The sequence below is a fragment of the Populus euphratica genome, unplaced genomic scaffold (assembly GCF_000495115.2).
Source record: "Populus euphratica unplaced genomic scaffold, PopEup_1.0 scaffold309.1, whole genome shotgun sequence".
Lineage (NCBI taxonomy): Eukaryota > Viridiplantae > Streptophyta > Magnoliopsida > Malpighiales > Salicaceae > Populus > Populus euphratica.
The window spans coordinates 254,033-269,124 of record NW_011500043.1 but is presented as its reverse complement, the minus strand read 5'-3'; the positions used below and the strand labels follow the sequence as shown (position 1 = coordinate 269,124).

Sequence of the window (15,092 nt, the reverse complement as noted above, 5' to 3'; positions counted from 1 at the left end):
TTACTGGTTCCCCTTACCCACTACTTCCGCTGAAGCAATTTGTGCCTTTGACCTCTTACACATCTTTCTTGCTTTCAATAATGCCCTCCTCTGGTTAAATGGGTGCTCTTTTTTCTCCAAATCTTTCACTGTTCTCGCTTCCGACAGGTCTGCGAAGGACTTGCATTTCCCATCATAGGACGTTGCCAATCCTCTTCTCTGGGTTGGTAGAGAGTCTAGCATCGAACCAAAAGAACCATACCCTCCTTCTCTGTTGAGATTCCTCTCCTTAGACATGACTTCCTCGTGGCCTTGTTCAGTGCCATTGTTTGGAACAACCATAGAATTACTGTCGGAAGAGATTTTGGACGACTTCATGTCTAAATCACCCATTATCAGCAAATACAAAGTAAACAGCAGCACACCAATTTTCTCTTTCACACTAGTCCTATTTATAGAGTTCCAAACTCAAATTTCCTAAAAAGTTCAGGTCTTTCCACAAATAGCACGGCAACTGGGAACCAACATCAAATCACTTTCCTCAAGTAGCACGGAAACTTAAAACTATATCATGATGTCTCAGTCAGCATAAGATAATGAATGCAAATGCATACATAATTGAATCAATGAGCATCAGACAACATTGGAACTGATGCCGGAAATCCATCAACTTCTATGCGGTCAAATTAGAAATAGCATCGGGATCGAATGACTAGAGCTTTTATATTTTGGTTGTCAATGATTTTAATTGGAAACTACTCAAAGTCTGCAGCTTTGAAAAACCAACCATTATTTGATCGAACAGATTAAGTTTAGTTGCATGTGCACACTAATCATTTTGCGATGATCATGTTAAAGGAACTCTATTGTATTGTGCTTACAAGAACCGTGCCTGACAGACACAAGAAGCATGAATCGCATAAAGCATCTAAAATCAAGCACGTATGACAACGAACCCAACCTGGCAGTTATCTGCCAGCGGTAAATTATTATAGAGGAAGGCATCAATATTAACCACACACAGATTAATTAGGCGACATTCTTGCATCATTATATAAGCTTTCAGATAATATCTTGCAGCGTCTTGATGATGGCTGATCAGCATGGTAGAATGATGAGCAGAAATTACAATAGGCTGAACACATTTTTTGTGTTTTCGTCGCATATAACGTAGAAAATCTCGCATGCTTTGAGTAGCTCTTTCCCAATCTATGATATCATATGAAACCCACGAATGAATAACAAGATGAAAACGCAATCATATAAGGTTTTCATGATGGTACCCAAGAAAAGAAATCATGGATGTGAGGAAAAAAGAAATAGAAAACTATGAAGAGTGAATTGGAGGGGTGAATGCGTAGGGGAACAGGTCGAAAGGCATGATGAGCGTCTTCTAGGCCTAGGACTTCCGAGCTGAGAGAGACTGAAGTTCCTCCTCCTTATCACCAGGTAGCTTATCAGAAACCAATCTCTGGGAGAGATTAATAATCTCCATAGCTTCAGAATATCTTTGCAACGATTGCAATGCCTTGCACATCTATGAACCCTACCAAGAGACAGCAAACTATCAGAAAGTAAAAGAATGTACAGGTGAATTTATTCAACATGAGTTGAATTCCTTAATCTAAAACAAACTGTCAAGTGCAAATTCAATAAGTTTCAAGAAAGTGTACAAATAAAAAAAATAAAGTATTGATGAATAAAAATAAAGGGAAAAAAAAAATACAAACATCTGAATAAGGTCAGGGGAGGAACTCTGATTTCTCGCTGTAACCTCCAAAAGGAAAGTCAATGGGAGGTCAGGTCCAAGTGGCAACAACTTGCTAGTAAATTAAATAACTAACAGATATTGCACATCATCAAATTCAATCGGTGTTTAAATACTAATTTAGTCGAAAATAAATTTATTAATAGAATTATTGACGGGATTATTTCATCGGAAAAGCTTGATGAATTTGGGTTGTTTAAACATGTATAATCGGTGGTTTTAATTTCTTTTAGCCAATTCTTTAATAATATAATCATCATTAAATTTACAAATATAAATATTATGACACAAAAAATATAATTGTATTAATTTTTTTTATAAATTTATTGGTGATTATGATATATTACTAATAAAATAAACTACTGGTAAGCCAATTAATGATAAGCATGTTAATGACATAATTAAATTATTGAAGAATTTAACAATGTATTAATTTTTTTCTGTAAGTTTATCGGTAATTATGATATATTATTGATAAAACAAACTATTGATAAGTCAATCGGTAATATGCATGTTATTGACATAATTAAATTATTGGAGAATTTAACAATGACTAGTCTTATAATTTTTTTTCCAACTCTTTAAAGATTAACCATATATACTAGTAAGGTTTTCAATAACTACTTGAGAATATTCATTTTATCTCCTAGTTGGTTATCTCAACCCTAAGTTGGACTATCTCAGCACTAAGTCAAATCATCTCATCTTAATCTATTCTTGTATAATTGTCTGGATGACTTTAGATTGTTGGCTCGATCCTAATTATGGGATTCCTATGGTTGATACATCACAATCCACCTGCATATTCTCGACCATAGTATTGGAGATATTATAAACTTGATTTCTATCGGGTCCATCAATAAATCCAATCTCCAACCACAAATCTGAATTGAGTTTCAAATGAGTTAAATGATCATTCTTGTATCTCTTGTGTAATTAGATATTATATGTTTCTTGAAAAAAATTAGATAGCAAATAAAAAAATAACTTAATTATTTTTATGAAATCTAACTTACCATGAACTTATGGACTTGACTAGTCACAGACTGCTGCATCTCTTTTTGATAGCCCTTATTCCACGCGTGAGTTTCAACAAAAAGCTCCATCAATATTAGATTGCGCTCAAACACCATAACATACAAAAGAAAGCTATTGTTAGTTTAATATTTTTATATAATACAATAGTTTTTTTTTAAAATTATCCTATAAAATAAAATTTTATCATCTATTTTGCATGCAAAATAAACAAAATGGATCCACCAATATGCATGGTAATGGAACCATAAATCTTTTTAATCTAGTTCTTCAAATCAGATTGTAACTACCATAAGAAATATTAACATCACTTGATGGATATGAGTGTCTCAGATACTCTGAGACATGCAAAGGTTTGAAATCCATCTACATAGCTACATGTTTTTAGCCTAAAAGACCTTTATCTTTTGCATATTTCTTTAATATTTTCCAGGCCTTTTACCAAAAATCATGTAACCTAATTCGAAGAAAAGAAAAAAAAGTGGTTAAAATAATAAAAAATAAAATTTTAATGTTTGTTTTTTAAATATCACAATTTGAACTCAAATGTACCTAATAACGTTATGATTCTTCTACACTTTTCTAGTAATATTGTGGCTAACCTACTCACAATAAATTTTTTTCTTACATGTCAATTTCATAAAACAACTAATTTATTAATTATAAAAAACTAACTGAATTAGATATTAATTTCTTTTATATATATATAATATTGTGGCTAACCTACTCACAATAAAATTTTTTCTTACATGTAATTTCATAAAATAATTAATTTATTAATTATAAAAACCTAACTGAATTAGATATTAATTTCTTTTTTTATATATGTACTAGCTTTGAATTTCCTAAACCAAACATCAATTACAGGTTTTTGTTTAAGATTTTTGGAAACTTGAGTCCACTGAAACAAAGACATTTTCATTAATGATGTTATCGTGTGAATAGCTTCTACATTTGTAAACCTAAAATTCTATTTGTTCATGGAAATAATTAATTATGCAAAAATTATCCATTGTTGTTTATTTTTTTATCATGCAAAAAAGGAAAACAAACCTACATGTTATGGTCAAGCTTCCTCTAAGAAATATATTTCTTAATGTACACATCCAGTTTAGAAAGGAAACCCCCTTTACGAGTTGCACTTGTATTCGAAGAGTTTGCATCGAGTGAGAGTGTCTCTGTTTGAGATGTCTGGTCATGATTGACACCTAATAACTCATGCTCATCATAAGCATTGCTAGAAAAATTAGTAGCGCTCCTATCTGTATTACTCTTTAATGACATTCTCTTCATCATTTAAATAAATTTGATAAAAAAATAATAACATTATCATGATATCTTATTTTAAAAAACATTGACAGCACCTCTGTATGAGAGACCATTTAAAATTTTAAAACCTACAAATACATATCAATAAATGAAGCCACAAACTAATTGATTTTATTTATAAATAATTTTTAATTTATTTATTTTGAAATCTATGTTGATAATTACAAGTTGCAAATAAAAATTAAAAAAGCATTCCAAAAATGTTTTTTTTCCTATGTAACCTAAATATTTAAATTACTAAAATTAAACAAGAACCTATAAAACTCAATTAATATGTTAACATCCTAATATGTTTTACAACTAAACCATCAAGACAATAGGAACCTCAAAATATAGTTTCATTTAACCTAAACCTATAAACTCTCACAAATAAATTTCATAACCTCGTATTAATAATAATAACTTCACTAATTTCATAACTAATACATCAAACTCTCCTCTCAAATTGTTAAAATCAATTTAAAAAAAAAACTACTATATGAACCTTAAATAACAAAAAATGAATGAAATTAACAAAACAATCAGCTTCTCTCTATAAAAGACTATCTAAAATTTTAAAACCTGCAAAAACACATTAATAAATGAAGCTATAAAGTAATTGATTTTATTTATAACTAATTTTTAATCTATTTACTTTGAAATCTATGTTGATAATTGTAAGTTGCGAATCAAAATAAATAAAGAAACATTCCAAATGTCACTCGAGGGGCGATATCGGACACTAGCACGCTTAATATGAGAGCTTCCTAAGAGATATGTTGTTGGAAGGGAAAGAGTTTTGGGTTTAATCATAAAATTATGATTAAAATTCACAAATCATCACCTAGTATTATGGTTATTAGAAAAGCTATAGTCTCCGAGAGTCTGAGTAAGAGACTGATCATACAAAGAAAAGACACATCACCCCCAGTATATCCTATCTAAGATAAGCTACATTATTCTTTGATTGATTTTCTAGATCAAGTTCATATCCATTGGTCTTTTTCTAAGATCTAAGACACATCTCTTTTCGTGAGAGAGTCTCTACCTCATTGGTTTTAATTCTAAGAGTTTTAATGTTTAAATTTTAGCATCATATTTATTTTATACTTTCTATCATTAATACTTGAGGATGTGCTTTATTGTGTAGTTTTACTTCTCCAAATATTAAAGTCTACATCTAAATCCTAATATAAAATGAACAAAATAATTAGTAAAGAATTTTTGATATTTTGGTAAAATCCTAATGGATAATCATAAACTATTTATGATGTCTATTTTTTTTTGCTTTTTTTAAAATATGAAAAAAATGCATTTTTTTAATTTTTTATGAAAATATGCTTGGAAAAATTTTTAGGATCTGGTTGTTTGGATGATAACTAAATATTTTTTTAAAAGGAAAATTAATTTAAAAGTGTATTAATTTTTTTTAATTTTAAAATTCTTTTTAAGAAGTGTTTGGAAGGAAATTAGGTATTTTAATACTGAACTTGTATCTTACAATTTAAAAATACAACCTAATATTATGAAAATTGGTAGAAAACATACGCTAAAATCACAATTTTTTTTCTAAGGACTTTTGAATTTTTTTGGAATTGTTTTCTTTTTTCTATTATTATTATTATTATTATAGGTTGGGCCCAATCCAGTCAACTGGGTCGAACCCAACCAAGTCTGTTGGGTTACTAGTGGCCCAACAAACTTGGCCCTCTTGTTTTTTTTTGTTTTTTTTTTTTTGTGTTAGGTTGGGGTGAAACTAGTTCAATTTAAGGCCCACATGGTCGCTAGCCCATCCTAGTGACCATGTCGATTATAATTCACATTGCATGTATAATGAATTATCCTTCTAGATGCAATGACCCCACCACAAATGGAGGATGGAGAGAAGAGAAGGAAGGGAAGATTACTTGTTATAGGGGTAGTACAGTTGGTGGCCTGGCTATGAGGACATGAGGTTGGTGGAGATAACAACGAAGAGAGAGGGAAAGAAAAATGATAGGAAAAATGATAGGGGGAGACTATTTTTGTTTTTTAAATTTTTGCATCTAATTTTCTCCTTCCTCAAGTCATGAAATCCACTCATATTTATAAGAGATGAAAAATGGATGTTTTGCCTTTATTAGTGCTAAATTTTGGCCTTTGATTCGATATAGAAGCATTTCAACCATTAGCTTAAAATAACTATTATAAACTTTCAGATTTGTTGTAGGAAAAGGACTGGTCGGGTTGGCCACTTCAAAGATGTACCACAACTGTTGTGGCGTCAATAAACCATAATAGGTCATATCAGCATGTAATCAAGTGTCAGATGATCATTTTTATGTAAGTTATATCTAATTTGATGGAGAGATAAAACATAGAACACCTCGGGAAGGAGGCCACTCGAGTAGTTTCTTGATTAGTACTTAACAGTGCATTTTTATCAAGGTTTTATATCATTATTTTGCACTTAAAGTATCAATAACTCTTTAACTAGAGCATATTTTATAATAAAAAGTCTAATAATATAAGATACCTTTAATTTATAATAAATACTAATTTTAAATGCTGCTAATCTCACAATTCAAAGGATTGATTATTGTGATTAACTATTGGAAGTGAAAGGATAAAAAAAGGGCTAAGTTTGGAAAGGAAATATCGATTTAATTCAAATTCAAATATTGTTCAGTCATTATATCATATCTAAAACTATAGATCTTAGATTTCAGAATGGTTTATATGGCTGGAAAGATAAGAAATAGGCCTACAACTTTCATGGAAAAGACCCAAATTTGTCGTTTTTAAATTCAAAGTTTGGTCACAAAAGAGAAGTCAGAATCTGTCCTGCAATCCAACTCAAATTCTACTTAGAGTTTTACCGATAATTGGAGTTCTAGAAGGTCAAATGATGTGAAATTTAATGGGTGGAAAGAAAAGATAATTTCCAACAACTTTCATGAAAAAGACCTGCTCAAATTCTGATGGTAAAAATAACATTTCATCCAAACAAGAGTTTGAGGGCTATCCACCACGTCCACCAGCAACACTGCTCAATAGTTTAGGCATATCTCGAGCCGTAGTGCTGCGAATGCTTTGAAATTTGGTGGATGGAAGAAAAAGATAATTTCTAATAACTTTCATGAAGAACACTTTGTCAAATTCTAATTGCATCAATATCAATTCATCCAGCCAAAGTACTTGAGTGTTATTATCCACCAAGTTCACTAAATCAATTATTGGCCACTACATCAACTATCAATTACCAAATGAATAGTTTCTAATTTTAGCCTATAAAAGGAGGCATTTATCATTCATTTAGGTATCTTGTTTTTCATATAAAGATCATGTTCTTGCTCTCTCTCTTTATATTTTGTAATGCTTAAGTTTATTGTTGTTGTTCTTATTATTATTATTATTGTTATTATTTATAATTTATATAGTTAACTTTCTTGTGGTTAGACCGCGGTCTTGCCGAGTTATTTATTACTTTGACACTCCTGCACTTGGGATAAAATATTAACTCTTTGATCGTGTCATTTTTCTAAAGAAGAAGATGAATAGTCAACCTAAAAATAACATTGTTTTGGTTAAATCTAGTCCTTTGATTTTTTAGTTCTCTCCATTTCATCTTTGATTGGCTTCAAACTTTCAATTTTGTTTGATTTTCCCTTGAATAACTTCAATTTCAGCCCTAGATTTCAACATATTTTTCATATTAGTTTTTGATCTTGGATTTATGCAATTTGACCCTCAATTGATTATTAAACTTTTAATTGTCTTTAATTGCACTCTTGATTTCAATCGAGATCCTATAGTTCGGTGTCTTTTGCAAAATGATATTTGGTTATGAATTTATTCAATTTAGCATTTAATTGACTCCAAAACTTTGATTTTCTTGTAAGTTTACCCTTGATTTCAATCAATTAACTTAATAAAAATTAAATATGATCTCCTAAAATTTTAATTTTCTTAATTAACCCAAATTAGGCTCCTAAATTTAATGTTTCACCAATTAAGCTCATAATAAAATTAATTTGACTTATTTAAAGTATAATTACATTCTTGTGCCTAATTAAATCTTTCAATTTGACCTAAATTAATTCTTAAATATAATAAAAATTTATTTTTTTCTGTGATTAAATAAAATTGGCGGACCTAAATTAATTCTTAAATATAATAAAACTTTAATTTTTCCTGTGTTTATTTTTTTCTGTGATTAAATAAAATTGGCGTATTAAAAATCTAATTATATCATCGTACTTAATTTTTATATAAATTCATCCAATAATGATTTGATTTGATCTTAAATCTACATTATCTCTCTAGTTTTTAGGAAAAATATGATATAATGAAGCTCTCAATTCCATCTAAAATTGCAACATGATTTTTTCTACATGTCAAATCTTCCCAACTTGTTTTTGCCAAAATATTAGCCCTCTTTTTATCATTATTTTATTTTGTGATTTTTGATTTTGGAAAGAAAGAAGATAAATTTTGGGAATAACTAAAAAATGAGTTATGACACAAAAAATATTTTCCCCCATGTAGCCTAAATATTTAGATTAGTAAAATTAAACAAGAATCTATGAAACTCAATTAATATCTTAACATCCTAATATGTTTTACAACTAAACCATCGAGACAATTAAAACATCAAAATATACTCTTATTTAACCTAAACCTATAAACTCCCACAAATCAATTTCACAACCTCATATTACCAACAACAACATCACTAATTTCACAACTAATACATCAAAACCCCCTCTCAAATTGCTAAAATCAATTTAAAAATAAAACTACTATATGAACCTTAAATAACAAAATATGCATGAAATTTAAAAAAAAAAACAGCTTATAGATAATAGTTCAATTTGTTTTTGGTTTTAAAGGTTAGTTACTGTTTAATAACTACTGAGATACGCATAAAACACAAGAAGACATTCCCTTACATTGAAACAAAATTCATCTAAAGTTCCAAACATATCCAAAATTTATCAAACACAAGTTCCAATCAAATAACTCAAATCATAACAGTTATCAATTCATTAAAATAATTTACCACAAAGTTGTAAAAAATCCAAAAGATTGATTTACTAGCCTCAATTTATTCCCTTCACGTAAAATACTTCTCGATCATTCAATAATTTTATTATAACTAGCATCACACAACTCATGATTTGACTTAATAATGAATACTTATGCAATGACCAATAATTTAGTGTGATTTATACCCCCATCCTATAATGAATCATCAAAATATTTCAAAACTTTAAAAACCCTAGCTATGTCTGTATTTGGTTCTTCATCTATAGTTGAACATTCACTTACATAACCCTAATTCATTCTTATTGCATCCATCACCATACTCTTATAAAAATTATTATTATAATCTATAACTCTATGCACGTTTTTAGAACTAGAAGTTGATTCAATTATCATATCTACCATATTCTCATACGGAACATATGGTTCTATATATACAAATCAACATTAATATTTTTTTACGAATGTTTTTTTAGTAGAAGATGCATTGTAATATCTGGATAAAGAAATTTTTTATTTTTAAACCTCTTATAAGGACATATAATACCTCCTACACTAATAAACCTTCTACCCCATTACAATAATTCATCATACAGAACTCATTGGGTGAAACTCAACATATTCAAGAATAATCATCCATTACTTATATGAAATCTATATAGAATTGATGATGATATATATTAATTATAATGTGAATTAAACAAATTATCAGTACCCAGTTAATTAACTATCATTGGTCGAATTCAAAATTATTCAAAATAATACCTTTTAATCATTATCAATTTTCTCTAAAAAATTCAAATTCTTTCAAATTTATCTAAATTCTCAACTTACCAATAAACTTGACACAATGTAAAAGGTACACATTATTTATCGATGATATTTTTTTTATCGATATTTTCATTTGTGTTTGATAATTTTCTAGTAGTGTAAGGCTTAACAAGTCATAACTAGATTAGTTTGCACTTTACCATAGAATCATCATTTAAATAATCACCATGAAAATCATTACCAGCAATGTTGACCTATCCATTATCATCTATATTTAAAAGATTTTATTTCAATTATTTTTTCAAAATCAAAACTTTTGCTTTAATTTTCATCTCATTTTAATTTGTGAACTAACCATGCTTTTTATTATTGTACTTCACCTTATACTATCCAGTCTCACTCAACCCATCAAAAATAAAGAAACCAGTTATGAAACTTATTGCATCTCACAACAAAAAAGTTAGGAAAAAATAACTGAAACATAGATAAAAATATATTTCATTGATATTTTTCAACTACTCAGTCTCACTCAACCTATCAAATATAGAGAAACTAGTTATGAAGCTTATTCCATCTCATAACTAGAAAGTTAGGAAAAAGCAATTGAATTGATAAAAATAAATTTTATCAATAATTTTGCAACAAAAATGATGACAACATTTCCTTTATAAATTTCTGACAAAATAGGTGTTAAAATAGAAAAATAAAAAATCATTAAAATTTTTGTCAGCGACACCAATACAAATTTCATCAATGATTTTAAATGGATTAAAACATGAAAGTTCCTTTTATCCCAACCATTTTTCTTTTTCTTCTCTTTCAAAACATTAGCCCCTTTCCCCAAAGTAATTAGTAAATTTGACCATCTTTTTCATAAATTTGTAAGTGTGAGAAATCTAAATGTTGAATATAATTGATTGTTTGGAATAAATATTTAAATTAATGGAGTTGAAATTTGATTAACTATAGTGTAAATATGAGAAAATATAGGTCACATTGTTATGTTTTTGTTGGTATAAATGTAAGGAATTGGGTGTTAAGTATTGCATTGAAATGTGAAAATGTGAAACCTCTATGTTAAAACCCTAAATTGATAATGTGTATATTAATTATTGGTTTGTGATATGTTAGGAATTAAATTGAAATGAAATGATTTAATGTGATGGCATGGATATTAATTTATGGATTGTATTATTAATTGATGTTTATAATGTGTTTAGATATTAACTGGGATTTTGAATATATAAAGATTCTATGGTTACACCTTAATTGGTGGTGTGAATATTGATTAATAGTTGTTATGTGTGTATAAATGCAGAATTGATTACCTTTGGGGTGATTTTGTTTGTGAAAGAAACATGAAAAGGTTGGAAAACTTGATTTAAACTTGTTGGTTTAATGTGATTAGTAGTTTGTAATGGAGGGAAAATATTATGCCTAAAGTAAATTGGTTGCATAGAATTGAAAAATTAGGGGAAATTAGAAGTGTGATTGAATAGTATTGTTTTTGACGCTATAGAAAATGATTATGATTGATTGTAATGTTGTGAAGTAGATTTCTACAATATTAGTTAATGTTGCCATATATGTGGAATAATATAAATGAGGAAGATCGGGCAATGTATATTGAAATTCATATTTGAATGATATTGTGGATTAATTTGATATGGCAGATGAGAGAAATTAATTTATTTTTGATGTTAATAATAGCAAATACTGTTAAACTTTAGCAGAAATTCATAAATTGTATCTCAATTGGTATTCGTGTTTTCCAAAGACCCATTGAGTTGAATCTCGATTTTGGAGGAAGAAAAAGAAATTGTTGATTATTTCTTAGGGTTTCTTTTTTTTCCTGTTTTAAACTTAACCAGAGATCGTTATAATCTAACAAGTTGAATTGAGTCCAACTATATATATATCCCACAAACAATAATCAATTACAATTAACAATAAATATAAAGGAAAGCCATTTTTGCGAACCGGTTTCAGTCCATGTTCATAGTAGTCATTCAAAAAGAGATATGGAAGGAACTAAAAACAAAACACTATTTTCCATAGCCCCAAAAATCCATCATCTCCCCACGTAACGGGAGCTGATTGATTGCGTGCGCAGATGGTGCGTTACTTGCATCATCAAACCTCACCCCTTTTGCAGAATCTTCATTTCCTAAATGAGAAGTGACAATCCTATCGAGCATAGCCCATTCATTCAAGCCCTGATGATCTTCTCTTCCTGCAACCATTTGCTGAGGTGCTTCACAGGTGCACACCTCTAGTCCTGGCTCACAAGCGTGGTACCTCAGACTTTCACTGCCACTCTCACAATCCCTAGAGCTTGACATTAGCTGCTTAACCATGACCGGTGATTCCTTAGGGAGACCCGAGTAGTCATAACCTAAGGACTTATTAGTTGGCATTAGGGTTTGGGATTGGAAGAGAGAGTATTGATGAGGTGCTGCCATGTGAGGATAGTGAAGCTCTAGCTCAGCCTTGCTTAGTACAAAGGGTTGTTGAATATTTCCATGGCTATGGTTTTGACGGAGGGAGTATTGGCTGTCTCTGTGCATGAAAGTTCGAGATTGATTGCTGCTTGACGAGTGGAGTTGTTGGTCAGATGAGTTCATGCTTGTAGTTCCTCCTTCACCACTGACCTTGAATAGATTCTTCTTTTTGAACACCCTGCATACCACCCAGCCATCTTCCTGCACATGCATACAGAACAAATATCTTAACAAGAAGCCAATGCCTTGATCAATATGTCATGAAGTTGATTCACTGAGTTGTAATGCTGGGGTGATAGAGAGAGTACTTACACCCAGGTTTCCTTGAGCATCGTCGCCATCTTCAAGCCTATACTCATGCATGATCCAGTCAGTCTTCTGGCCATGAGGAGCTCTTCCTCCGTAGAAAACAAGTGTTTTCCTCATTCCAATCTTCTTGTAGCTGTTCCTGATGCACTTATCCCTCCCTGTTGCCTTCCAAAACCCTGCATTCGTTGCTCTATTGGTTCGTGACCCCGTCGGGTATTTCCTGTCCTTGTGACAGAATAAATACCACTCGTTTTGAGGCGCTGACCCAATTTTACATCTCTCTGCACACATATCCATGCATGACTATATACAGTAAAATCATCAAATTCATCGTAGATAGTATAAATCTTTAATTTATACGCACATGTGCTTGATGTAAAATACAATTTTAGAAACTATATATATGTTTAGGAACAGATAACCAAATCTACAAGGCATAGCGCATTACATATATATTATTGCATTGAGAGTCTAAAATGTTCTAACCTCCGGTTACACAAAAATACAATTGAGGATGGATGATGAAAAGCTAATTAAACATGAGAAACTAATTTATATTTTTTGAAAAATATCTACATAAAAAATAGAAAATAATAACACTCTATGTTGAAATACTCTTCTTCTTCTTCTTCTTCTTCTTTTGCCTTGGACTTTTTTATAGAAAACACTTGTTTCCCTTTTTTAGGTGACAAAACATGCATCCTCTATTATTTATAAAAATCTCTACTCTATCCTACATGTAATTTATATGAGTACAAGAGCTCCATTACTTTTTTCTCTAGGATTTAATCTCTCTCTCTCTATACATTTCCACCTGTTTTTTTAATGTTATTGATGAAAAAATAATTACAAGGTTATGAACAAGACAATCACTTGCTCATCCCATGTGATATATTACATGAAAATATATTAAAACCGATTAGGGTAAATAAAATTTTTCATCCAAGTTATACATACATTTACATATACATATACATATACATATACATACATATATATATATATATATATATAAGAAAAAGTTTAGAAAATTATTTAGACAAAAAATGTTTTTGAACCTACTTTTCAATTTCCAAAGTGAGAAAATAGTCTTACACATTCACTAAATAAACACATTTTTTATACAAAAGGAAAGGAAGTAGAGAAACGAAGATACAAAATGAAAAACTATTCTCTACAACTAAACGGGCTCTAATGTTTACTTATTTCTACAACTTTTCAGATGAAAATAAAAGTAATGTTTTAATTGGTTGATGTAGTGGATCTCATTGTTTGTAACCTGTTGGTATGAACTAATAATTCCAGGTTTTTACTCATGTAATTCCCATTTATGTACAAAACTTGAAGCAAAATAATAATATACATAAAAAAAAAGATGAAATTTTACTCCCTGGTGGGATGAATAAAACCTTCATAATGAAAATGGTAATTTTCAAATTATTTTAAGATTAAAGCATTATGAATGAAAACAAAAATCAGCATAAAGAGGGTGGAATTGTTTCAACCAAAGCATATCATCTTGAAGAGAGCTTCAATTAAAATCCTTGTATAGTCTGAGAAATCCATAAACTCAAGTATATGCACACCACACAATAAACTTAGATTATGGTTCAAATAATATTTACCTTGCAACTCCCAAGGCTCCATCTTGTTCAAGTCCACCTCTCTAATGACCTCCATATCAAACTTCTGAAACGAAACCTTCTTTTTCAAGTAGTAATGGAGCAGTTCTTCATCAGTCGGGTGGAACCGGAATCCTGGAGGCACACCACCAGAAGACGTAGCCATCACCAAGCAACTAGCACAACAGTTTGGATGATGAGCTGAAAAAAATACCAATCGTTACTTTTAACTAGCAGTTTTATAGATGACACTAACTCCTTAAATGTTAGGGTGTATAAATGTGTAAATAGCATTCATTTTCTTCGGCCTTGGGGCTTAAATACGACGATGATTGTCAACGGGGAACTACTTGTATGGTGATGTGAGAAAAGTTGACGGCCAATTACTACGCCGGCGGGCCTGGCTAAAGATATCGTGAAAGGCAAGCATGAGGACTTAGACCATAGCTTATATCTAACCAAGTTTTTTTTTTTTTTTGCTGTGGTTTTACTCTAGGATGGTTTCATATCTCCACATGCTTTTGTGGAGCGTGGTCACACCTTTCCTTAATTTTATATGCAGGTTTACTACGTACATGCATTGCCAAATTAATTAGGCCATAGGGTTTCTTTTCTGTGAAAAATACAAAGTTAATAATACAGATGAAATCCTAAGATAGGATTCGGTACCCATATTTTCACTTATAAATTGGAAGGCTTCGGAGTGATAAGGTCATACAACGGTCATACGTTGTATTTTCCTGAAGAACTGAGGCACTGACAAGAACCAATTGT

General features: G+C 30.2%; 2 protein-coding genes across 2 annotated transcripts; both read right to left on the bottom strand.

The window, feature by feature from the left end:
- On the bottom strand, positions 1 to 372 carry LOC105107338 (uncharacterized). The gene has a single exon (XM_011001231.1). It carries the CDS (start codon positions 370 to 372, stop codon positions 1 to 3), a length of 372 nt encoding a protein of 123 aa, XP_010999533.1.
- Positions 373 to 11,793: 11,421 nt separating this feature from the next.
- NAC070 (NAC domain containing protein 70) lies at positions 11,794 to 14,589 on the bottom strand. The gene is made up of 3 exons (XM_011001200.1): positions 14,322 to 14,589; positions 12,700 to 12,977; positions 11,794 to 12,588 (listed from the first exon to the last, which is right to left on the bottom strand). The coding sequence occupies exons 1-3, from the start codon at positions 14,482 to 14,484 to the stop codon at positions 11,932 to 11,934; spliced, it is 1,098 nt and encodes a 365-aa protein (XP_010999502.1). The 5' UTR covers positions 14,485 to 14,589; the 3' UTR covers positions 11,794 to 11,931.
- Positions 14,590 to 15,092: the final 503 nt, after the last annotated feature.

What these genes read in the sequence shown, in the direction of transcription:
- LOC105107338 (XM_011001231.1), bottom strand. Translation starts at nt 372, where the DNA reads ATGGGTGATTTAGACATGAAGTCGTCCAAAATCTCTTCCGACAGTAAT.
- NAC070 (XM_011001200.1), bottom strand. Translation starts at nt 14,484, where the DNA reads ATGGCTACGTCTTCTGGTGGTGTGCCTCCAGGATTCCGGTTCCACCCG. An exon ending in GGAGCCTTGGGAGTTGCAAG is followed by an intron (nt 12,978 to 14,321) that starts GTAAATATTATT and finishes ATATGTGTGCAG; the next exon opens with AGAGATGTAAAATTGGGTCA. An exon ending in ATGCTCAAGGAAACCTGGGT is followed by an intron (nt 12,589 to 12,699) that starts GTAAGTACTCTC and finishes ATGCATGTGCAG; the next exon opens with GAAGATGGCTGGGTGGTATG.